The 27,394-nt window shown below is 35.1% G+C and overlaps 1 protein-coding gene across 4 annotated transcripts; it reads left to right on the top strand.

Moving 5' to 3' along the window:
- The first annotated feature begins 1,158 nt into the window (after positions 1 to 1,158).
- scly (selenocysteine lyase) lies at positions 1,159 to 26,239 on the top strand. Of its 4 annotated transcripts, none has more exons than XR_009804553.1 (13): positions 1,159 to 1,321; positions 5,568 to 5,647; positions 5,725 to 5,834; positions 5,897 to 5,997; positions 6,060 to 6,201; positions 8,215 to 8,342; positions 11,642 to 11,794; positions 11,864 to 11,970; positions 14,767 to 14,803; positions 20,447 to 20,530; positions 20,594 to 20,769; positions 20,834 to 21,130; positions 25,714 to 26,239. XR_009804553.1 is itself a non-coding variant. In XM_061888774.1 (12 exons), exons 2-12 carry the CDS (start codon positions 5,568 to 5,570, stop codon positions 20,985 to 20,987), a joined length of 1,272 nt encoding a protein of 423 aa, XP_061744758.1. In that variant the 5' UTR covers positions 1,159 to 1,288; the 3' UTR covers positions 20,988 to 22,512. The 4 variants fall into 4 exon arrangements, 2 of the variants coding, with proteins under 2 accessions (XP_061744758.1, XP_061744757.1); XR_009804552.1 differs by lacking the exon at positions 25,714 to 26,239 and adding an exon at positions 22,572 to 25,283; XM_061888774.1 differs by lacking the exon at positions 25,714 to 26,239 and having other exon boundaries at positions 1,159 to 1,288; positions 20,834 to 22,512.
- Positions 26,240 to 27,394: the final 1,155 nt, after the last annotated feature.

Raw genomic sequence — 27,394 nt, 5'->3', positions numbered from 1 at the left:
ATAGTTGGAAATAAACTGTTTATACACCTCTCATGTGGAATAAAACTGTTTAAACACCTCTCATAATTGGAATTAAACTGTTTAAACACCTCTCATGTTTAATTAAAGTGTTTAAACACCTCTCATGTGGAATAAAACTGTTTAAACACCTCCCATAGTTGGAAATAAACTGTTTAAACGCCTCTCATGTTGAATTAAACTGTTTAAACACCTCTCATGTGGAAATAAACTGTTTAAACACCTCTCATAGTTGGAAATAAACAGTTTAAACACCTCTCATGTTGAAATAAACTGTTTAAACACCTCTCATAGTTGGAAATAAACAGTTTAAACACCTCTCATGTTGAATTAAACAGTTTAAACACCTCTCATGTGGAAATAAACTGTTTAAACACCTCTCATAGTTGGAAATAAACTGTTTAAACACCTCTCATGTTGAATTAAACTGTTTAAACACCTCTCATGTGGAAATAAACTGTTTAAACACCTCTCATAGTTGGAAATAAACTGTTTAAACACCTCTCATGTTGAAATAAACTGTTTAAACACCTCTCATGTGGAAATAAACTGTTTAAACACCTCTCATAGTTGGAAATAAACTGTTTAAACACCTCTCATGTGGAATAAAACTGTTACAACACCTCTCATAGTTGGAAATAAACTGTTTAAACACCTCTCATGTTGAATTAAACTGTTTAAACACCTCTCATGTGGAAATAAACTGTTTAAACACCTCTCATAGTTGGAAATAAACTGTTTAAACACCTCTCATGTGGAATAAAACTGTTTAAACACCTCTCGTAGTTGGAAATAAACTGTTTAAACACCTTTCATGTGGAATAAAATTCCGATTTTTTGACATCAGAATTTTTTCTAAGTGTAGAAAAATCGGGATTATTTTTTGTCTCTCGGGGAATAAAACTGTTTGTTGAAGAATGTGGGGATTGAAGAAGTTTGAAAAATGGCCAATTAATTTGGAATGGGAAAAATTTAACGGAAAACCTGGAATTCTGGGAAATGTGGGATTTTTTTATTTTTATGTGAAAAGGTTTTTTTTTAATTGATTGAGACTTTTATTAGTAGATTGCGCAGTACCGTGCATATTCCGTACAATTGACCACTAAAAGGTAACTGTAAAGGTAACGTAAAGCTCAAGATAACGTGTCTTTTCCCGTCTGGCAACCGTGAGCAGATACTTCCGGGTGTTTTTGTTTTTGATTGGCCAGTTGATGACTGCTTGGCGTCCCAAAAAAACGTCCACGGGACAACTTTGACGTCTTCTGACAAGGTTGGACGTGATTGTTATTTCATATCAAATAAGGTAAACTCATTCCAGGTGGCGGACAAACTATTATTCTGGGTTTTGAGCGAGCCTTCTTATGATAGCTAGCATGTTAGCCGTGACGTCATCAACATTATTTTTCATTCGGTCGCTTTTTTTTATTCGCTTTTTATTCATCAACTCGTCATTTCGTCAGCAGGAAATAAAAAATGAAGAAATAGTAGCCAAAAAAGTCGCGTGTCGATTGGAGTCGTGAGTAAAGTGTTTAATAGCTAGTTTTGCTTTCACTTTGTGTCCGCGTCAATTCTAGCAGGCTTCTATATTTAACCATCTATTTACACATATTATACACCGTGTAGTTGAAGTATTTCTTTTCGCACTTTGGTCGAAATTATTTTTTTGCGGGTAACTACTTTCTTTCTGTCTGTTTTGTTACTTTATTTGATCGTTTTGCTTAACTTCCTGTATGAATACGTCACTGTGACGTGGCACGTTGGCTGGCGGCCATATTGGAACGGTCCAGGAAGGTCCCAACTCAAACACTATTTCATCTTTTTAGCTTGTCCCTCTTAATCAAATGCAATTTTTATTACTTTTCTTTTGTTTTTTGTCCTATCCAGCTTCTCAGGAAAATCACATAGTTGATGTAGATTTTTTTTTCATAACATGGTCACTACTGCTTAGTTTGTCTTGTTATATTCTTATTTTACTGTTATATCATTATTCCCATTGTTGCTTTTTATTTTTATTCTTATTGTAGTATTTTTCTATTTTGTTTCCATTTAAACCCCCATTATTTACTTTCAATTTTTTAAATTAATCTCAACTCTGTACACTGCTGCTATCTATCTAGATAGATAGATAGATGGATGGATGGATGGATGGATGCCCATACCGGCTGTGCAAATTTAGCGTGGGATATTTTTCTTGTTGCCTTATTTGTATTTGACTTTATTAAATTGATTTATATTATTATTTGGTGCAGCTCGGGGGTATAAAGAGGGGGTTGGAGACAGAGAGATAATAATAATAACAACAACAATAGAGCAACATCAGCAATTAAGATATGTACAAATATGATGTAAAAGTGATAGCAAAGAAGCAGTTAGGGAAATAAATAATAATACAGAAATGACAATGAACACTATTACACTACAAATTGATCAGTACTAATACCAAAAAACATATCACTGTTGATAGTGAATAATACCAATAATTTACCTCTTTTATCAACAATACAGTTGTTCGAATGCAACAATACATACATGTAATGATCACTTGAAACACAATAAAAGCAGATAAATGGAGGGGAAGAAAGTAAAGCCAACTATATTAACCTTGTAGATTGTTATAGTTTAAGTTTTGTCAGTGTGTCATGTGTTACCCAGTTTCCCATAGGGCAACAACTTTAATATACGTTTGATGAAACGGGATTATAAACGTGACAGCCGAAGTCAAAAGTTTACATACACTTGTAAAGAACATCATGTCATGGCTGTCTGGAGTTTCCAATCATTTCTACAACTCTTATTTTTTTGTGATGTAGTGATTGGAGCACATACTTGTTGCTCACACAAAAAAAAAACCTTCTTGAAGTTCGGTGCTTCTATGAATTTATTATGGCTCTACTGAAAATGTGCAGGGTCAAAAGTATACGTACAGCAATGTTAATATTTGCTTACATGTCCCTTAGCAAGTTTCACTGCAATAATATCACTAATACTTGTGGATATTTGTAATAAAAATATCAATAATACTTGTTAATATTTATAATAATATACTTAACAATTGTTAGTATTTATAAAAACAATATCACTAATATTTGTTAATATTTATAATAGTATCAATAATACTTGTTAATATATATAATAATATAACTAATACTTGTTAATATTTATAATAATATCCCCAATACTTGTTGATATGTATAATAATATCACTAATACTTGTTAATATTTATAATAACAATATCACTAATACTTGTTAATATTTATAATCATATCACTAATACTTGTTCCATCCATCCATCCATTTTCCACCGCTTATTCCCTTTCGGGGTCGCGGGGGGCGCTGGCGCCTATCTCAGCTACAATCGGGCGGAAGGCAGGGTACACCCTGGACAAGTCGCCACCTCATCGCAGGGCCAACACAGATACTAATACTTGTTAATATTTATAATAGTATCAATAATACTTCTTAATATTTATAATAATACAACTAATACTTGTTAATATTTATAATAACAATATCACTAATTCCTGTTAATATTTATAATAATATCACTAATACTTGTTAATATTTATAATAACAATAACACAAATTCTGGTTGATATTTATAATAATATCACTAATTCTTGTTTGTATTTATAATAATATAACTAATACGTGTTAATATTTATAATAACAATATCTCTAATACTTGCTAATATTTGTAATAACAATATCCCTAATACATGTCAATATTTATAATGATATTACTAATACTTGTTAATATTTATAATAAAAATATCACCAATACTTGTTAATATTAATGATAACAATATCATTAATACTACCTCATATTTATAATAAAAATATCACTAATACCTGTTAATATTTATAGTAATATCACTAATGCTTATTAATATTTATAATAACAATATCAATAATTTAATTTTTTATAGTAATATCACTAATACTTGTTAATATTTCTAATAACAATACCACTAGTACTTGTTAATATTTATAATAAAATATCACTAATGTTTGTTAATATTTACAATAACAATATCACTAATACTTGTTAATATTTATAATAATATCACTAGTACTTGTTAATATTTATAATAACAATATCAATAATACATGTTAATATTTATAATTATATCCCTAACAATTGTTAATATTTATAATAACAATACCACTAATACTTGTTAATATTCATAATAATATCAATAATACTTGTTGATATTTATAATAATGTAACTAATACTTGTTAATATTTATAATAACAATATCACTAATTCTTGTTAATATTTATAATAATATCACTAGTACTTGTTAATATTTATAAAAACACTATTACTAATACTTGTTAATATTCATAATAACAATATCACTAATACTTGCTAATATTTATAATAACATTATCACTAATACATGTCAATATTTATAATAATATTACTAATACTTGTTAATATTTATAATAACAAATATCACGAATACTTGTTAATATTAATGATAACAATATCATTAATACTTCCTAATATTTATAATAACAATATCACTAATACTTGTTAATATTTATAGTAATATAACTAATGCTTTTTAATATTTATAATAATATCAATAATGTAATTTTTTATAGTAATATCACTAATACTTGTTAATATTTATAATAACAATATCACTAATACTTGTTAATATTTATGATAAAATATCACTAATATTTGTTAATATTTACAATAACAATATCACTAATACTTGTTAATATTTATAATAATATCACTAGTACCTGTTAACATTTCTAATAGTATAACTAATACTGCTAATATTTATAATTACAATATCATTAATACTTGTTCATATTTATAACAATACAACTAATACTGTTAATATTTATAATAACAATATAATTAATACTTCAGATTATTTATAATAACAATATCAACAATACTTGTTAATATTTATAATAACAATATCACTAATACTTGTTAGTATTTATAATAACATCACTAATAATTGTTAATATTTATAATATCACTAATACTCGTTAATATTCACAATAACAATATCACTAATACATGTTAATATTTATAATAACAATATCACTAATTCTTGTTAATATTTATAATAATATCACTAATACTTGTTAATATTCATAATAATATCACAAATACTCGTTAATATTCACAATAACAATATCACTAATACATGTTAACATTTATAATAATCTCCCTAATAAATGTTAATATTCAAGGCAAGATGTTGTTGCTTTTTGAATGTTTTTTATTGGAATGTATTCAGCAATAGAGGATCTTCCATTGGCTCTGCTGCCAGTGGACTTTTATTTACGTTTATTTAATATTTAGAATGCTTTTTTTTTTTAATCCCTGCAAGGTCATGTCTCTCATAAAGATTGTCAACCAAAGGTAACAAAAATCCCCCAAAAAGTGCACTTCCTCTTTAAATGTTTACACCTTTTTTTTTTTTTATCAGTTCGTGGTTATTTCTGCACTCAAAGCCGTGTTGCTTGGTTTTGCTGTGGCGAGCGTCGCCTTTTTAACCCGTCACCTTTCTCGTGTAGATGGCCGACCGCCGTGACGGCGACGCCAAGGGCGCGTTCGGCGGACACGCCTTTCATTTCGCCGAAACCAACGGCGACAGGTAAGTAAGACCTGGTGGAGCGCTCACGTTGACTGGAAGAAGCCTGGTTATTAAAAATGAAGTGTGCTGTGGTGAAGAATATACATGGACTACAACGCCACCACGCCGCTGGAACCACAAGTCATGCAGGCTGTTTGCGAGGCCCTGCAGGACGCCTGGGGCAACCCCAGCAGCAGCTACGCAGCAGGCGAGCTTTAAATGGTCCGCCGTTTTTCTTTTGTGCCGGCGTAACGATTTGTTTTTTTTCAGGTGTGAAAGCCAAGGCCATCATCAAGCAGGCCAGAGAGAACGTGGCGAGGATGGTCGGCGGAAAAGCAGAGGACATCATCTTCACGTCGGGAGGAACCGAGGTAAGTTCGGAGCAGTCTTCTAAGACACATCAGCAGCAAACAGCTTCCACGCCTTCTTGCAGGCCAACAACATGGTGCTGCACACCGCCGTGGAACATTTCACTCGCCACCAGGACGGGAACCTTCCACACGTCATCACCTCCAACGTGGAGCACGACTCGGTCAAACTGGCGGCCGAGCGCCTGCAGAGGGACGGCAAGGCGGGTACGTGCCTCTTCTTCTTTTCATTATGGACATCACGGTCATCCAATTAAAGACATCAATCATCACAAGCGGGTCGCTAGCTAACTTGGTGAAGCTGAAATAATATCTAAACGTTTATCCATGAAAACACGGAAAAGCGGCTGGAAGAAGACACCGAAGATGTCCATACCCCAAGTTATTATTATTACATAAATTATTTTGTTTTTCAATCAATAATTATTCTTTAAAAGGTAGTGCATGTTCAAATTGAGACATCTTTGGGTTTGAATTGAGTTTATTAAATTAATTACATTTAATTATTATTAAGTTGATTTATTGTGACATTTATTTGTTCTGAAATTATTGTTAGTTGATGAAATTATTAAATTGCATTATTATTAGGTTGAACTATTGTGAAATTAATTTATTCTGAAATTATTATTAGTTGCTTACATTATCAAATTGAATTATTATTAGGTAGAATTATTATAAATATTAATTTATTTCAAAATTATTGATTCAATTATTACATTTAATTACCAAGAAATACATTTATTCTAAAATGATTATTAGTTGTTTAAATCATCACATTGAATTAAGTTGAATTATTTTAAAATTATTGTTAGTTGATTCAATTGAATTACTATTAAGTTTAATTATTACGACATTTATTTATTATGTATATTGTATGTATATTACATTTATTCTAAAATTATTATTAGTTGATTAAATTATCAGATTGAATTTAGTTGAAATATTATCAAGTTGATTTATTTAAAAATTATTATTAGTTGATTAAATGTAATTTTCATTAAGTTGAATTATTAGGGATTTTTATATTCTGAAATTATTATTAGTTGATTAAATTATTACATTGAATTTTTATTAAGTTGAATTATTATAAAAAAGTGTTTATTCTAAAATTATTGATTCAATTATTGAATTTAATTAGGTTGAAATATTATGAAATTAATTTATTCTAAAATTATTATTTGATGCTTAGATTATCACATTGAATTAAGTTGAATTATCAAGTTGATTTATTTTAGAAATTATTATTAGTTTTTTAAATTGAATTATTATCACGTTGAACTATTATGACATTTATTTATTATATAAATATTATTAGTTGATTAAATTATTAAATTGAATTATTATTAAGTTGAATTATGAAATGTATTTATTCTGAAATTATTATTAGTTGATTAAATTATTAAATTTAATTATTATTGAGCTATTATTAAAATGTATTTATTCTAAAATGATTTATTAAATTATTAAATTGAATTATTAAGTTGAATTATAAAATCAATTTATTCAAAAATTATTATTAGTTGATTCAATTTAATTATTATTAAGTTATTATTATAAAATTACTGTTTTTATATTAAATTATGGCCCTGCAATGAGGTGGCGACTTGTCCAGGGTGTACCCCACCTTCCGCCCGATTGTAGCTGAGATAGGCGCCAGCGCCCCCCCCCGCAACCCCAAAAGGGATCAAGCGGTAGAAAATGGATGGATGGATATTAAATTATTACATTTAATTATATTGAATTAATCTAACATTATTATTAATTAATTAAATTGATTGAAAATATATATTTTTAATTCATTATACCCCAAATATTAGCGTTTTGAGTTGAGAACAGCATCACACAATCAACTAAAGGTAGAAGTCGAAGTACTACAGTAGTATTTGTGGACACAATTGCCCTTGCTCATGAACACATTATGATGGGACTGTAGCTGGTGGTTCCCACGCCATACAGCAGTTGGCATGGTAACACAACTCATACACGCCTGGTCTGCCAGAGAATAAAAAGACGTCCCAGGGAGGCTCGGTGCTGCCAACTTAGCGATTTGAACATGAATGCGTATCACTCTTCTTAACGCTCTTCATGAAACATGAAACACGTATCGCTCTTCACATTTGTGTTGCTTTTGTGCCAATTCAGCAATAATGCTGACCTCTCATGCCACAAGTAGATTGCAGTCTTGCAGGAAACACTCAGTTTTGTTCTTTTTTGCCTCAGATGTGACCTTTGTGCCCGTTTCCACGGCGACGGGCCGCGTGGAGGTGGACGATGTCCTGGCGGCCGTGCGCCCCAACACTTGCCTGGTGTCCATCATGCTGGCCAACAACGAGACGGGCGTCATTATGGTAGGAAGACCTGACTTGAGGTCATGACGTCACGGACCTGTGCAATCTTTTTTACATTTGATTTATTTCTGGTCACAGTAAAAAAAAAAAAAATATATTTTTTTTTTTCAATTAGTTTGTGTATTTTATTTGATTATCTTATTTTTTCATTGAATTTTTCACTTGATTTTATTAGTTATATTTTTCATTATTTGTACTTATTATTTGTTTTTCTTCTTATTTTATATTTTGTATTCTTATTTTATATTTTGTATTCATTTATTTTAACATTAAACATTTGTTTTTTTTAGTATTTTAATTTATTTATTTTATAATAATTATTAATTCCCGCTTTTTTAATTGTGTTTTTTTTATTTATTTAAGTGTATTATTGTCATATTTTTTATTTTATTTTTTATCTTTACCTTATTTTATTTTTTTTCCTTTTATCATATATATTTTTGAATTTGTCTTTTATTGTATTATTATTTTAATGTTATAATTTTGTTGGTTTTATTTTTCAGAATTATTGTAATTTAATTGTGTTTATTTTATTATTTATTTTTATTCTTTTTAGTTTTTATTTATTTCTTATTTTTATTTTATGTTCTATTATTTTTATTTTCTTGTTTTTTTCATATCATTTTCAGTTCATTTTTCATTACTTTTTCTTTTTATAGTTTTTATTATAGTATTTTATGTTATTCATTTTCTTCATGTATTAATTGTATTTGATGACCATTGTTCTGTGCACCTTCCAAGTGTCATAAATTAAATCTAATACTAAAATAAAAACATCCACAATATTTCATAAATTAAACATAACATTAAAACAACAACATCCCCAATATGTCAAATTAAACCTAATATTAAAATAAAAACATCCCCAAAGTGCCATAAATTAAACATAATATTAAAATAAAAACATCCCCAAAGTGTCATAAATTAAACCTAATAATAAAAAAAAAAAATCCCCAATATGTCATAAATTAAACATAATATTAAAATAAAAACATCCCCAATATGTCATAAATTAAACATAACATTAAAATGAAAACATCCCAATATGATAAATTTAACCTAATATTAAAATAAAAATATCCCCAGTGTCATAAATTAAACATAACATTAAAATGAAAACATCCCCAATATGATAAATTTAACCTAATATTAAAATAAAAATATCCCCAGTGTCATAAATTAATGCTAATATTAAAATAAAAACATCCCCAAAGTGTCATAAATGAAAGCTAATATTAAAATAAAAACATCCCAGTGTCATAAATGAAAGTTAATATTAAAATAAAAATATACCCAGTGTCATAAATGAAATCTAATACAAAAATACAAATATACCCGAAGTGTCATAAATAAACATAATATTAAAATAAATACATCCCAAAGTGTCATAAATGAAAGATGATATAAAAATATACCCAAAATGTCATAACTTAAACCTAATATTAAAATAAAAACATCCACAAGTGCCATAAATTAAACCTAATATTAAAATAAAAACATCCCCAAAGTGTCATAAATTAAACCTAATATTAAAATAAAAACATCGCCAATGTGTCATAAAGGAAAGCTAGTTTTAAAATAAAAACATCCCAAAGTGTCATAAATTAATGCTAATATTGAAATAAAAATATACCATCCATCCATCCATTTTCTACCGCTTATTCCCTTTCGGGGTCGCGGGGGGCGCTGGCGCCTATCTCAGCTACAATCGGGCGGAAGGCGAGGTACACCCTGGACAATTTGCCACCTCATCGCAGGTGTCATAAATTGGACCTAATATTAAAATAAAAACATCCCCAAAGTGTCATAAATTAAACCTGATATTAAAATAAAAACATCCCCAATGTGTCATAAATGAAAGCTAATGTTAAAATAAAAACATCCCAAAGTGTCATAAATTAATGCTAATATTAAAATGAAAATATACCCAAAGTGTCATAAATTAAGCATAATATTAAAATGAAAACCCCCAATGTCACAAATAAAAAATGATATTGAAATACAAACATCCCAAAACTGTCATAAATTAAACCTAATATTAAAATAAAAACATCCTCAAGTGTCATAAATTAAACCTAATATTAAAATAAAAACATCCCCAAAGTGTCATAAATTAAACCTAATATTAAAATAAAAATATCCCAAAGTTTCATAAATGAAAGATAATATAAAAATATACCCAAAATGTCATAACTTAAACCTAATATTAAAATAAAAACATCCCCAAAGTGTCATAAATTAAACCTAATATTAAAATAAAAACATCCCCAATGTGTCATAAATGAAAGCTAATGTTAAAATAAAAACATCACAAAGTGTCATAAATTAATGCTATTATTAAAATAAAAATATACCCAAAGTGTCATAAATTAAGCATAATATTAAAATGAAAACCCCCAATGTCACAAATAAAAACTAATATTAAAATAAAAACATCCCAAAACTGTAATAAATTAAACATAATTTTTAATAAAAACATCCCCAATGTGTCATAAATGAAAGCTAATGTTAAAATAAAAACATCCCAAAGTGTCATAAATCAATGCTAATATTAAAATAAAAATATACCCAAAGTGTCATAAATTAAGCATAATATTAAAATGAAAACCCCCAATGTCACAAATAAAAAATAATATTGAAATAAAAACATCCCAAAACTGTCATAAATTAAACCTAATATTAAAATAAAATCATCCTCAAGTGTCATAAATTAAACCTAATATTAAAATAAAAACATCCCCAAAGTGTCATAAATTAAACCTAATATTAAAATAAAAACATCCCCAATGTGTCATAAATGAAAGCTAATGTTAAAATAAAAACATCCCAAAGTGTCATACATTAATACTAATATTAAAATAAAAATATACCCAAAGTGTCATAAATTAAGCATAATATTAAAATGAAAACCCCCAATGTCACAAATAAAAACTAATATTAAAATAAAAACATCCCAAAACTGTAATAAATTAAACATAATTTTAAATAAAAACATCCCCAAAGTGTCATAAATTAAACATAATATTAAATAAAAACATCCCCAAAGTGTCGTGAATGAAAACTAATAATACAAAAATAAAAATATACCCAAAGTGTCATCAATTAAAATAAAAACATCCCCAAAGTGTCATAAATTAAACATAAGATTAAAATAAAAACATCCCAAAGCTAGTACAAAAATAAAAATATACCCAGTGTGATAAATGAAACTTAATATTAAAATAAAACCAAAGTGTGATGAATGAAAGTTAATATGAAAATGAAAGCACAAAGTGTGATAGTGTGTCATGTGACCACAGCCTGTGCGTGAAGTGTGCCAGAGAGTCCAGGTTCTGAACCAGCGCAGGCATGTGAGAATCCTGCGTCACACTGACGCCGCTCAGGCTGTGGGCAAGATCCCCGTGGACGTGTGTGACCTGGGCGTGGACTACCTCACCATCGTGGGTCACAAGGTCAGTCAGGAGAACTTCCTGCACTCCCAACACTTTTCCCCCGACGCTAACATTCGGATTCATTTCCAGTTTTACGCGCCCAGGATCGCTGCCTTGTTCGTCAGGGGCCCCGGGGCCACCACGCCACTATACCCCGTGCTCGTTGGCGGGGGACAGGAGAGGAACTTCAGACCGGGGTAATGTTCTCACTCGGCGTCCTTGTATTACTTTCTTATGTTCCAAAAGGTTTGATCGAATGAAATGAGTCAAACTTGGAAAAAATGTAACCTATTTATTATTCGCCGCTGTCTTTAAGTTGAAGTGGAGTGGTCAAGGTTTTTTTTTCACAATAATTCATCAGGTTAAGCTCATTACAAATGATGCGGACACATTTGTTACTGGACGCTTTCATATGATAGCTGTAATAGATATTGTCCAGTTACCCTGCTATTGTGTGCTTAGCTGTTGTGTAGCTGCTAGTAGCCTAATGTCCTCACTCGGGGTGCGATATTGTTGCATCGCCTTACGTATTGATCCGATGTCGGCGTTTTTGTATTACTTTCTTATGTTCAAAAAAGTTTGATTGAATAAAACGAGTCAAACTTGGAAAAACTTTAACCTATTTATTATTTGCCGCTGTCTTTAAGTTGAAGTGGAGTGGTCAAGGTTTTTTTTCCCCACAATAATTCATCAAGTTAAGCTCATTACAAATGATGCGGACACATTTGTTACTGGATACTTTCTAATACTATACTCATATGATAGCTGTAATAGATATTGTCCAGTTGCCATGCTATTGTGTGCTTAGCTGTTGTGTAGCTGCTAGTAGCCTAATGTCCTCACTCGGGTTGCGATATCGTCACATCGCCTTACGTATTGATCCAAAGTCGACGTCCTTGTATTACTTTCTTATGTTTGAAAAGGTTTGATTGAATAAAACGAGTCAAACTTGGAAAAACTTTAACCTATTTATTATTTGCCGCTGTCTTTAAGTTGAAGTGGAGTGGTCAAGGTTTATTTTTTTTCCACAAGAATTCACCAAGTTAAGCTCATTACAAATGATGCGGACACATTTGTTACTGGATACTTTCTAATACTATACTCATATGATAGCTGTAATAGATATTGTCCAGTTAGCATGCTATTGTGTGCTTAGCTGTTGTGTAGCTGCTAGTAGCCTAATGTCCTCACTCGGGGTGCGATATTGTTGCATCGCCTTACGTATTGATCCGATGTCGGCGTTTTTGTATTACTTTCTTATGTTCGAAAAGGTTTGATTGAATAAAACGAGTCAAACTTGGAAAAACTTTAACCTATTTATTATTCGCCGCTGTCTTTAAGTTGAAGTGGAGTGGTCAAGGTTTTTTTTTCTTCACAATAATTCATCAGGTTAAGCTCATTACAAATGATGCGGACACATTTGTTACTGGATACTTTCTAATACTATACTTATATGATAGCTGTAATAGATAGTGTCCAGTTACCATGCTATTGTGTGCTTAGCTGTTGTGTAGCTGCTGGTAGCCTAATGTCCTCACTCGGGGTGCGATATTGTCACATCGCCTTACGTATTGATCCGATGTCGGCGTCCTTGTATTACTTTCTTATGTTCGAAAAGGTTTGATCGAATGAAACGAGTCAAACTTGGAAAATACTTTAACCTATTTGTTACTCACTGCTGTCTTTAAGTTGAAGTGGAGTGGTCAAGGTTTTTTTTTTCCACAATAATTCATCAAGCTAAGCTCATTACAAATGATGCGGACACATTTGTTACTGGATACTTTCTAATACTATACTCATATGATAGCTGTAATAGATATTGTCCAGTTACCATGCTGTTGTGTGCTTAGCTGTTGTGTAGCTGCTAGTAGCCTAATGTCCTCACTCGGGGTCCAATATTGTTGCATCGCCTTACGTATTGATCCGATGTCGGCGTCCTTGTATTACTTTCTTATGTTCGGAAAGGTTTGATCGAATTAAACGAGTCAAACTTGGAAAAACTTTAACCTATTTATTATTTGCCGCTGTCTTTAAGTTGAAAAGGATTGGTCAATGTTTTTTTTCCACAATAATTCATCAGGTTAAGCTCATTACAAATGATGCGGACACATTTGTTACTGGACGCTTTCATATGATAGCTGTAGTAGATATTGTCCAGTTACCATGCTATTTTGTGCTTAACTGTTGTGTAGCTGCTAGTAGCCTAATGTCCTCACTCGGGGTGCGATATTGTCGCATCGCCTTACGTATTGATCCGATGTCGGAGTTTTTGTATTACTTTCTTATGTTCGAAAAGGTTTGATTGAATAAAACGAGTCAAACTTGGAAAAACTTTAACCTATTTATTATTCGCCGCTGTCTTTAAGTTGAAGTGGAGTGGTCAGTGTTTTTTTTTTTTCACAATAATTCATCAAGTTAAGCTCATTACAAATGATGCGGACACATTTGTTACTGGACGCTTTCTAATACTATACTCATATGATAGCTGTAATAGATATTGTCCAGTTGCCATGCTATTGTGTGCTTAGCTGTTGTGTAGCTGCTAGTAGCCTAATGTCCTCACTCGGGGTCCAATATTGTCACATCGCCTTACGTATTGATCCGATGTCGGCGTCCTTGTATTACTTTCTTATGTTCGGAAAGGTTTGATCGAATTACACGAGTCAAACATGGAAAAACTTTAACCTATTTATTATTCGCCGCTGTCTTTATGTTGAAGTGGAGTGGTCAAGGTTTTTTCTTCACAATAATTCATCACAAATGATACGGACACTTTTGTTACTGGATGATTTCTAATACTATACTTATATGGTAGCTGTAACAGATAGTGTCCAGTTACCATGCTATTGTGTGCTTAGCTGTTGTGTAGCTGCTAGTAGCCTATATCCTGGCTTTTTTTTTTTTTTAATTTTATTTGATCAATATGAGAAGTTTTGAGTTTGGATTATCTGTGCATGAAACATGAAATAATTCTGCATTCTGGAACGTTGCAGGACTGAAAACACACCAATGATCGCTGGACTGGGGAAGGTAAATTTGCTCACCTTTTAATCGTCTTGAAGTGTGACAGGTGGCACTTAAGTATTGTGCGTGACATGAAGAAGGAAAAGTAGCTTCCATATGAGGAGGTGTGAACAAGTTAGAACAGGGGTCAGCAACCTTTTTGAAAGCAAGAGCTACTTCTTGGGTACTGATTAATGCGAAGGGCTACCAGTTTGATACACACTTAAATAAATTGCTAGAAATAGCCAATTTGCTCAATTTACCTTTAATAAGTAAATCTATATTTATAAAAAAAAATGGGTATTTATGTCCGTCATTCCGTCGTAAGTTTTTATTCCTTTTAAGGAAGATTTTTTGTAGGGAATAAATGATGAAAAAAAAACACTTAATTGAACATGAGGAGAAAACACAAAAAAAATGAAAATTACATTTTGAAACATAGTTTATCTTCAATTTCGACTCTTTAAAATTCAAAATTCAACTGAAAAAAACGAAGAGAAAAACTAGCTAATTCGAATCTTTTTGAAAAAAAATTACAAAAATAATTTATGGAACATCATTAGTAATTTTTCCTGATTAAGATTAATTTTAGAATTCTGATGACATGTTTTAAATAGGTTAAAATCCAATCTGCACTTTGTTAGAATATATAACAAATTGGACCAAGCTATATTTCTAACAAAGACAAATCATTATTTCTTTTAGATTTTCCAGAACAAAAATTTTAAATGAAATTCAAAAGACTTTGAAAGAATTTGATTCTATAGATTTTCTAGATTTTTTAGAATTTTAATCATATATAACAATTTTAATCATAATAAGTTTGAAGAAATATTTCACAAATATTCTTTGTCGAAAAAACAGAAGCTAAAATGAAGAATTAAATTAAAATGTATTTATTTTTCTTAACAAAAAAAAAAAAAAAAAATACTTGAACATTGATTTAAATTGTCAGGAAAGAAGATAAAGGAATTTAAAAGGTTTAAAAATCCTAAAATAATTTTTAAGGTTGTATTTTTTTCTCTAAAATTGTCTTTCTGAAAGTTATAAGAAGCAAAGTCTAGCGGTTTAGCTCGGTTGGTAGAGCGGCCGTGCCAGCAACTTGAGGGTTGCAGGTTCGATTCCCGCTTCCGCCATCCTAGTCACTGCCGTTGTGTCCTTGGGCAAGAAACTTTACCCACCTGCTCCCAGTGCCACCCACACTGGTTTAAATGTAACTTAGATATTGGGTTTCACTATGTAAAGCGCTTTGAGTCACTAGAGAAAAAGCGCTATATAAATATACTTCACTTCACTTCACAAAGTAAAAAAAAAATGAATTTATTTAAACAAGTGAAGACCAAGTCTTTAAAATATTTTCTTGGATTTTCAAATTCTATTTGAGTTTTGTCTCTCTTAGAATTAAAAATGTCAAGCAAAGCGAGACCAGTTTGCTAGTAAATAAATACAATTTAAAAAATAGAGGCAGTTCACTGGTAAGTGCTGCTATTTGAGCTATTTTTACAACAAGCCAGCGGGCGACTCATCTGGTCCTTACGGGCGACCTGGTGCCCGTTGGTGACCCCTGAGTAATGACATAAATCAAGGTCCCAATAAAGACATAAAAACATTGCATCTAATAAAGAGCCTAATACTGGAGTCTGTGAACATTGCTCCAAAGTCAGGATTTCTGGTTGATTTAATGTGCACACAAAAGTAAACATTGACATGTGCAGGATGAACAAACACACTACGCTACTAAGACTATGGTGGCAATTAACAGCTAGCTTCTACAGCTGGGTTGCCCAAAGTGCGGCACAGGGTCCGCCTGTGGTCCCTGACTCCCTTGTCATCGGCCTTAAGATCTCCTTTGCACCCTTGCTGGTGACATCTATCGAAATGAGGGTGGTCCCAAAAAGGTGGGATTGTTTCAAATTGACTGTGTGTCGCTTTTAAAAGTGTAACATATGAAATAACAAGTGTGTGTAAAAATTTAAAGTGCTCCCCCTCTGGTCAACATATGAAATAACAAGTGCGTGTAAAAAGTTGAAGTGCTCCCGCTCTGGTCAACATATGAAATAACAAGTGTGTGTAAGAAATTGAAATGTGCCCCCTTTGGCCCCAATTAATACAACAAATAAATAAGTAAATAGAGACATACTGTAATAACTTGAAGTAAATTATGAAGATTAAAAACCAATTACAAACAAAACATTTAAAAAAATATGTCGACATTTTTCCTGCTTCTGTAATATTGCAATACTTTCTCGTACAATTGTTACCTTTTTATGTAAAATTATTACTTTTTAAGGCAAAATAGTGACATTGGTCATATAAAATTCTGACTTTTATCACAATATTGCCCATTTTTGTGTTGTTCTTGTAAAAGAGTGACATTTTTTGAGTAAAAATTATGACTTTTGTCATTATTTTACCAGGTAAAATTCAGATTATTATTATAATATCGCCAAAATTTTAACGTTTTCTTATATAATTGTGACTTTTGTAGAGTAAAATTACGACTTTTCATAAAATTGCCCAAATGTTTTGCTTTTTTTGTAAAATTACGAATGTTTTTGAGTAAAATTCCGACTTTTATCATAATATTGCACACATTTTCAGTTTTTCTTGTAAAATTTTGACTTGCGTTGAGTTAAATTCCAACTTTTATTATAATACTAAAACGTTAGCAACCCTAGCATAGCTGTGAGCTACATGCTAACATAACATGTTGACATCATGCTAGCGCCGTTAGCATGTTCCCTGTAACTCTAACCGTACAACAACATACCATTAGAGAACGGGACATGAATGTTAGCAACACTAGTATAGCTATGCTGACGACAGGCTAACATTACATTTTAGCGTCATGCTAGCTTAGCATATTCACCGTAGCTCGACAAGGACAACATTAAGGGGCGGGACAGGAAGACAAATGTCTGGACTACTGTAACTCACTTCTCGTCGGGATCCCCAGCAAGAACATTCAGAAGCTGCACTACTTACAGAATAGTGCTGCTAGTGCGGAAATACGACCAAATCACACCGGTTCTCAAATCCCTTCACCGGCTTCTTGTTCCACTCAGGATTGAATACAAAGTCTCCCTACAAACTCTTTAGTGCCTCGCCCTCTACTTCAAAGAACCGCTCACCCCCCAAATCCTCCACACGACACCTCCGCTCCGGACAGGCTAACCTCCTCCTACCTGCGAGGACAAAGCTCCGCCGTTTCCAGTCTGTGGAACACTCTCCCTGACCACCTGAGGGCACCACAGACTGTGAATGCTTTAAAAAAAAGGCTTAAAAACCCTTCTTTTTAAAAAACAAAACATTTTGTTAGACTTATCTGTGCTAGTTCTAGTTATTAGTCTGTTGTAGTTTTTGTTTTATTTTGTATTTATCTTACTTGTTGGAAGTAGCTATTTGTTGTTCTAGCTTTGTTTTGTTTTAAATGCACTGTAGCACTTTGAGACTGTTCAATATAAAGTGCTTTTACAAATAAAATATTATTAGGGACCGAATGTCCCTTTGGGACAGAGGACCCCATTGTATTTCTTAGGTTTTATTATTATTATTATACCGCCGCCTCTTTGAGCTGTAATTTCACCCCCTTAAAATGCTTCAAAACTCACCAAATTTGACACACACATCAGGACTGACAAAAATTGCGATCTAATCAAAAAACCAAATCCCAAAACTCAAAATTGCGTTCTAGCGCCCACTAGGAAAAAACACAGACAAAACTGCTTGTAACTTCTGTTAGGAATGTTGTAGAGACATGAAACAAAAACTTCTATGTAGGGCTGACTTAGACCTAGATTTCAGACACTGACCTCCTTCAGCAAAAATCAACAGGAAGTTGGCAAAAACCCCTTCAAAACAAACATTTCCTAAAACTTGTCATTTTTGCCTATTTGAGCTGTAATTTGACCCCCTTAAAATGCTTCAAAACTCACCAAACTGGACACACACATCAGGACTGGCAAAAATTGTGATCTAATAAAAAATAAAACCAAACCCCAAAACTCAAAATTGCGCTCTAGTGCCCCCTAGGAATAAAACACTGACAAAACTACTCTTGGGAAGAAAACACAGACTAAACTGCTTGTAACTTCCGGTAGGAATATCATAGATACATGAAACAAAAACCTCTATGTAGGTCTCACTTAGACCTACATTTCATTCATTGACATCCTTCAGCAAAAAACAACAGGAAATTGGCAATTACCCCTTCAAAACAAAAGTTTTGTAAAAACCTGTCACCTTTTTTCAAACATTATCTCCTCTGAGTGCATTTGTTGTGTCGGCTTCAAACTCGCCCAGGAAAGAGATTGAAACCTTCTGATTAAAAGTTTTGATTTTACGAGCCTTCAAAGAAACGCTGCGCTGACGCTGCTGCGCTGCTGCGCTGCTGCCGTCTCAAGATGGCCGCTTAAAAGCAGGAAGCACCAGCATGACTACACAATGTGGAGAAGGTAGGTACTGTGCGGGTAAATATTTGTTGTCTGGGTGAAAGAAGGAGGCACCAGTTTGACTCCAGGATACAGAGAAGGTAGGTAATGTGCAGGTAAAGATATGTTGACTGGGTGAAAGAAGGAGGCACCAGTTTGACTCCAGGATACAGAGAAGTTAGGTAATGTGCGGGTAAAGATATGTTGACTGGGTGAAAGAAGGAGGCACCAGTTTGACTCCAGGATACAGAGAAGTTAGGTAATGTGCGGGTAAAGATATGTTGACTGGGTGAAAGAAGGAGGCACCAGTTTGACTCCAGGACACAGGGAAGGTAGGTACTGTGCGGGTAATGATATGTTGTCTGGGTGAAAGAAGGAGGCACCAGTTTGACTCCAGGATACAGAGAAGGTAGGTAATTTGCAGGTAAAGATATGTTGACTGGGTGAAAGAAGGAGGCACCAGTTTGACTCCAGGACACAGAGAAGGTAGGTAATGTGCAGGTAAAGATATGTTGACTGGGTGAAAGAAGGAGGCACCAGTTTGACTCCAGGATTCAGAGAAGGTAGGTAACGTGCAGGTAAAGATATGTTGACTGGGTGAAAGAAGGAGGCACCAGTTTGACTCCAGGACACAGGGAAGGTAGGTACTGTGCAGGTAAAGATATGTTGACTGGGTGAAAGAAGGAGGCACCAGTTTGACTCCAGGATACAGAGAAGGCAGGTAACGTGCAGGTAAAGATATGTTGACTGGGTGAAAGAAGGAGGCACCAGTTTGACTCCAGGATACAGAGAAGGTAGGTAATGTGCAGGTAAAAATATGTTGACTGGGTGAAAGAAGGAGGCACCAGTTTGACTCCAGGATACAGAGAAGGTAGGTAATGTGCGGGTAAAGATATGTTGACTGGGTGAAAGAAGGAGGCACCAGTTTGACTCCAGGATACAGAGAAGGTAGGTAATGTGCAGGTAAAGATATGTTGTCTGGGTGATGGCAGGAAGCACCAGCGTGTATGGGTGACAGAAAGAAGCACCAGTGTGACCCCAGGATACAGGGAAGGTAGGTAAAGTGCAGGTAAAGATATGTTGAATGGGTAAAGGCAGGAAACACCAGCGAAAGTCGGTCCCGTCCATCGCTGCTTGTAACTTTATTTATTGTTATTATTAGTTATTAGTCCATTTTTTGAAGTGTAGCGAAGCCTTTCTTTACCTGAAATGACAGCAGACCTTATGGTGTGTGTTCCAGGCTGCAGAGCTGGTGACCAATCACGGCGCAGCTTATGAGCGTCACATGCTGGATACAAGAGTGCACCTGGAGGAGCGGCTGAAGGTGGGTCATGTGACATGAGAGGAGGTTGTTGTTGTTGTTGTTTGATGACTTCCTGCCCTTCAGGCCACCTTTAAAGACAAGCTGCACTTCAACAGCCATTTTGCGGGCTCTGACTGCCTTCCCAACACGTGCAACGTCTCCCTGCTGGGCGCCCGCTTGCAGGGCTGGCGGGTGTTGTCGCACTGCCGCAAGCTGCTGGCCAGCGTGGGCGCCGCCTGCCACTCGGACCGCGGCGACAGGTAACCGCCTCGGTCCAGCCGGGCTCCCCCCGCGCCCTCACTTCCCGCCTCTCGCCCCCTCCAGGCCGTCCCACATCCTGCTGAGCTGCGGCGTGCGGGAGGAAGTGGCCGCCAACGCCTTGAGGCTGAGCGTGGGCAGGAGGACCTCCAGGGAAGACGTGGAGCAGGTGGTGCAGGACCTGGAGAAGGCGGTGAAGCACTTGGAGCAGGCGGAGTAGAACTGGCTGCAGCAACCTTTCTGTACCTCAGTCAAAGAAGGCAGGAGAACTCTTCTGGTCTGGACTCTTCCTCCTCCAGAGAGAACTTCGCTTTGGAGTCCAGATGTCAACCAGTTTTGAGGTCCTACATCTCCAGGAGCTCGGTGAGCATCAACATCCACAATTGGAAGGCTGGGATTGACTTTTCTTTCTTTCTAAATGGCGGTTTAGCTCGGTTGGTAGAGCGGCCGTGTCAGCAACTTGAGGGTTGCAGGTTCGATCGCCGCTTCCACCATCCTAGTCACTGCCGTTGTGTCCTTGGGCAAGACACTTTACCCACCTGCTCCCAGTGCCACCCACACTGCTTTGAATCAATCAATCAATCAATGTTTACTTATATAGCCCTAAATCACTAGTGTCTCAAAGGGCTGCACAAACCACCACGACATCCTCGGTAGGCCCACATAAGGGCAAGGAAAACTCACACCCAGTGGGACATCTGTGACAATAATGATCCAGTGGGACGTCTGTGACAATAATGATTATGAGAACCTTAGAGAGGAGGAAAGCAATGGATGTCGAGCGGGTCTAACATGATACTGTGAAAGTTCAATCCACAATGGATCCAACATAGTCGCGAGAGTCCAGTCCAAAGCGGGTCCAACTCAGCAGCGAGAGTCCCGTTCACAGCGGAGCCAGCAGGAAACCATCCCAAGCGGAGGCGGATCAGCAGCGCAGAGATGTCGAGGCGGATCAGCAGCGCAGAGATGTCCCCAGCCGATACACAGGCAAGCAGTACATGGCCACCGGGTCGGACCGGACCCCCTCCACGGGGGAGAGTGGGACATAGAAGAAAAAGAAAAGAAACAGCAGATCAACTGGTCTAAAAAGGGAGTCTATTTAAAGGCTACAGTATACAAATGAGTTTTAAGGTGAGACTTAAATGCTTCTACTGAGGTGGCATCTCGAACTGTTACCGGGAGGGCATTCCAGAGTACTGGAGCCCGAACAGAAAACGCTCTATAGCCCGCAGACTTTTTTTGGGCTTTGGGAATCACTAACAAGCCGGAGTCCTTTGAACGCAGATTGTAACTTAGATATTGGGTTTCACTATGTAAAGCGCTTTGAGTCACTAGAGCAAAAGCGCTATATAAATATAATTCACTTCACATTTTCGTCAATAAAAATAAAAACCTTTTTTTTTACAATAAAGCAAAATGCAACAAAACACAGAGGAACATGACGGCAAAGGACCAAAACACCCACAGGTCATATGATAATCAGAATCTATATCATAATGATCCACATCATAATAATCTATATCAGGGGCGTCAAAGTCAAATAGAGAGTGGGCCAAAATTTAAAACTGAACAAAGCCGCGGGCCAAGGTTGAACGAATTAACCTTTTAATAGGGACCCAAACAAGTTTTGCATGAAATATTGAACAAGAAAGGCTTATATAATTTTAGTGACATGCAAAATCCAGTTTCAAATAATAATGATTAAAAAAATATCAATGACTAATCAAATAAAATTTAAATAAACATGTTATGCCTTTTTTTCTATTTGCAATCTTCTGAGGTAAATATCAATTTTTTTCCACAGGCTAATATCCATCCATCCATCCATTTCCTACCGCTTATTCCCTTTTTGGGGTCGCGGGGGGCACTGGCGCCTATCTCAGCTACAATCGGGCGGAAAGCGGGGTACACCCTGGACAAGTCGCTACCTCATCGCAGGGCCAACACAGGCTAATAATACATTTGAAAATAAAATAACAATAATGAATGAACAAAACATTCAAGCCTTGAAGTAGCAAGAGAAAATGCGTGAATAAAACGTTAATTATTGGTCAGTTTGCTGGATGTTTCCCGGAAGAGTTAGTGCTGCAAGGGGTTCTGGGTATTGTGGGGCGGTATAGCTCGGTTGGTAGAGCGGCCGTGCCAGCAACTTGAGGGTTGCGGGTTCGATCGCCGCTTCCACCATCCTAGTCACTGCTGTTGTGTCCTTGGGCAAGGCACTTTGAGTCACTAGAGAAAAAGCGCTATATAAATATAATTCACTTCACATTTTTGTCAATAAAAATAAAAACCTTTTTTTTTTACAATAAAGCAAAATGCAACAAAACACAGAGGAACATGACGGCAAAGGACCAAAACACCCACAGGTCATATGATAATCAGAATCTATATCATAATGATCCACATCATAATAATCTATATCAGGGGCGTCAAAGTCAAAAAGAGAGTGGGCCAAAATTTTAAACTGAACAAAGCCGGGGGCCAAGGTTGAACGAATTAACCTTTTAATAGGGACCCAAACAAATTTTGCATGAAATATTGAACAAGAAAGGCTTATATAACTTTAGTGACATGCAAAATCCAGTTTCAAATAATAATGATTAAAAAAATATCAATGACTAATCAAATAAAATTTAAATAAACATTTTATGCCTTTTTTTCTATTTGCAATCTTCTGAGGTAAATATCAATTTTTTTCCACAGGCTAATATCCATCCATCCATCCATTTCCTACCGCTTATTCCCTTTTTGGGGTCGCGGGGGGCACTGGCGCCTATCTCAGCTACAATCGGGCGGAAAGCGGGGTACACCCTGGACAAGTCGCCACCTCATCGCAGGGCCAACACAGGCTAATAATACATTTGAAAATAAAATAACAATAATTAATGAACCAAACATTCAAGCCTTGAAGTAGCAAGAGAAAATGCGTGAATAAAACGTTAATTATTGGTCAGTTTGCTGGATGTTTCCCGGAAGAGTTAGTGCTGCAAGGGGTTCTGGGTATTGTGGGGCGGTATAGCTCGGTTGGTAGAGCGGCCGTGCTAGCAACTTGAGGGTTGCAGGTTCGATCCCCGCTTCCACCATCCTAGTCACTGCCGTTGTGTCCTTGGGCAAGACACTTTACCCACCTGCTCCCAGTGCCACCCACACTGGTTTAAATGTAACTTAGATGTTGGGTTTCACTATGTCATCATATGATCATCATGTGATTATCGTGTCATGTGGTCATCATGTCATGTCATGTCTTAATCATGTGATCATCATGTGGTCATGTCATCATCTGATCATATAATGTGATCATCATGTGACCACATCATTGTGTCATGATAAGGTCATCATGTCATGTCATCATCATATGATCATCATGTGACTATAATGCCATGTGGTCATCATGTCATGTCATGTCTTAATCATGTGATCATCATGTGGTCATGTCATCACCTGGTCATCATGTAATCATGTGATCATCATGTGATTATCATGTCTTCATGTGGTCGTCATGTCATCATGTAATCATGTGATCATCATGTGGTCATGTCATCATCTGGTCATCATGTAATCATGTGATCATCATGTGATTATCATGTCTTCATGTGGTCATCATGTCATCATGTAATCATGTGATCCTGTCATGTGATTATCATGTCTTCATGTCATCATCTGGTCATCATGTAATCATGTGATCATCACATGTGATCATCATGTGATTATCATGTCATCATGTCATGTCATGTCTTAATCATGTGATCATCATGTGGTCATGTCATCATCTGATCATATAATGTGATCATCATGTGACCACATCATTGTGTCATGATAAGGTCATCATGTCATGTCATCATCATATGATCATCATGTGACTATAATGCCATGTGGTCATCATGTCATGTCATGTCTTAATCATGTGATCATCATGTGGTCATGTCATCATCTGGTCATCATGTGATCATCATGTGGTTATCATGTCTTCATGTGGTCATCATGTCATCATGTAATCATGTGATCCTGTCATGTGATTATCATGTCTTCATGTCATCATCTGGTCATCATGTAATCATGTGATCATCTCATGTGATCATCATGTGATTATCATGTCATCATGTCATCATCATGTGGTCATGTCATCATCTGATCATATAATGTGATCATCATGTGACCACATCATTGTGTCATGATGTGGTCATCATGTCATGTCATCATCATATGATCATCATGTGATTATTTCATGTGGTCATCATGTCATGTCAACATCTTGTGATCATCATGTCATCATGTGATCATCACTCCCACTACCGCACCTTTAGTTGGAGTCCTAAATCTCGTTATATGCAAATATAATGACAATAAAGTCTATTTTTTTCATTCTATTCTATGTCATCATGTGTTCATCACGTGATCATCATGTGATCATCATGTTTCGTTTTGATAGTGTGATAACTATAATAATATTTAAAAAAATCAGTCTATAAAAATTCAGTTTCTAAGAATTCAGGTACAACAATTTAATGTTGTTTTTTTTTTAAAATCAGTGTATACAAATGTAAAGTCTATAAATTCAGTGTAGAAATATTCAGTGTAAAATTTTCAAAAATCAGCCTCTTTAGTGTAAAAAAATAATTGTATAAAAAAATCAGTGCAGAAAAATTTTAGTGTGTAAAAAATTCAGAGTAAAAAATTTGGTGCAGAAATATTTTGTTGTTTTAAAAGTCAAGACCCACTCCTGGTAATTAGCGACTGAAGCACCTGATTGGCTGGTTGATTGCTTCGGTCTGAATGGACAGGAAGTGAGTCCTGAGTTCTGAAGCAGAATATTTCTGCACTTCATCGTCTTGTGACAAACTTTTATACAAGTTTTTGTTAAAAAAAAAAAGAAAGAAAAAAAAAGACACACAATGAAGAAGCAAGTCAGCAGCACCTGAGGACATGACCATGGTCTTCCCTGGCAGATGGTCCTCCCCGGAACAAAGGAGAGACTAATTAGCCTTGACCAGGCTCAGAGCGTCGGCCTGCCAGCTGAGGGCCGATCGGTTTTCTCCGGCTCGGGTGCAAGGCCTGAGTCTGTCACGAGATCCACAAGGTCAGGTTTCAAGAGTTTTCAGCGGCCCCAGGCCCGGAAGCGGCAACACAATCCATGGCGAGGACTTGGTCTTCTGACGCACCTTTGACTGCTGCTCTGACCGCTCACCTTCTGGTCTGGTCAAGAAGACCAGGTCAGCTGGATCCCTGGCACACAGAGGACCAGGTCAACTGCATTTGACCCATCACCCCCTACGAGGTGAGGGGAGCTGTGAGCAGCAGCAGTGGCCGCGCCCGGGAATCATTTTTTGTGATTTAGCCCCCAATTCCAACCCTTGATGTTACATGAATCATTAGTAATGTAGCAACCTAGTTTTGAATGGCAGGGTCCCTGCTATCACATGTTGATAAAAATATAACATTTATGTAATAAAGATCAACTACAGACTTCCTAAATGCTGTATTACATTTTTCAAACGGTTATTTACAGTAAGTCATTATTTGACTTAGTCATTATTTTGTCTTAGTAAGTCAATATTTACTAAGTCAAAATATTAATATACTTAGTATCTCAGGTAACTAGGACTGTTTTGTGTTTTGTTTTTACTTTACGGAAAAAACATCGAGATATATAGCGGAAAACACAACCAAAAATTGTAGGCTTTTTCACGCGACGAAGCCGGCCTACTTCACAACACCCTCTAACCCCCTGGAGAGATACCACCTTAAGTAACGTAACTGCATAGATAACATTTGTGTATAAAAAGAAATCTGCTCTTCACAAGACAAAGGATAGCTCAGTGGTTAAGACTTCTGACTTGGATTGAGCGGTAATGGGTTTGAATCCCACTGTAGTTTACAGCATTTTGTTCCATTCCATCATACTTTACTGAGCCAGGAGTCCTCGATTACATTTGTGTATGGAAAAAAATTATTACTTCACCAGATCCAGGATAGACCAGGGGTTAAGACTGCTAACTGGGAATGAAAGGTACATAGTTTGAATCCCACTCTGGTTGACTGCATTGTTTTTCCACTTCATCATACTTTACTGAGCCAGGAGTCCTCGATTACATTTGTGTATGGAAAAAAATCCTTACATCACAAGATCCAGAGTAGACCAGGGGTTAAGACTCATGACTGGGAATGAAAGATACTGGGTTCAAACCCCACTCTGATTGATGGTATTTTCTTCTACCTCATCATACTTTACTGAGCCAGGAGTCCTCGATTACATTTGTGTATGGAAAAAAAAAATCTCTCTACAAGACCCAGGATAGCCCAGTGGTTAAGACTGTTGACTCAAGTCGAAGGGAGCAGGGTTCGAATCCTGGTTGGGTTGACATGTAATTTACAAAACCGGCTGGTGGCTTCAAGGTGACATATATTGTGACTATGTCACCTCTGTCATGTAATGTTAAAAAAATTATTTAATAAACTTTTTTTTTTTTTATCCAATTACAATTAACCTATTTTATTTTAATTGTACCCAGGAGAGCTCATTAGTCAACGCTCTTTATTATTCCCACCCACCTCAGGAATTACACTCACTCGCACACACACACTCATTCTCACACACACATTCATTCTCGCACACACACACACACTCAT

The sequence above is a fragment of the Nerophis ophidion genome, linkage group LG26, assembly GCF_033978795.1.
Source record: "Nerophis ophidion isolate RoL-2023_Sa linkage group LG26, RoL_Noph_v1.0, whole genome shotgun sequence".
Lineage (NCBI taxonomy): Eukaryota > Metazoa > Chordata > Actinopteri > Syngnathiformes > Syngnathidae > Nerophis > Nerophis ophidion.
This window is presented reverse-complemented; position numbering and strand designations above follow the sequence as displayed.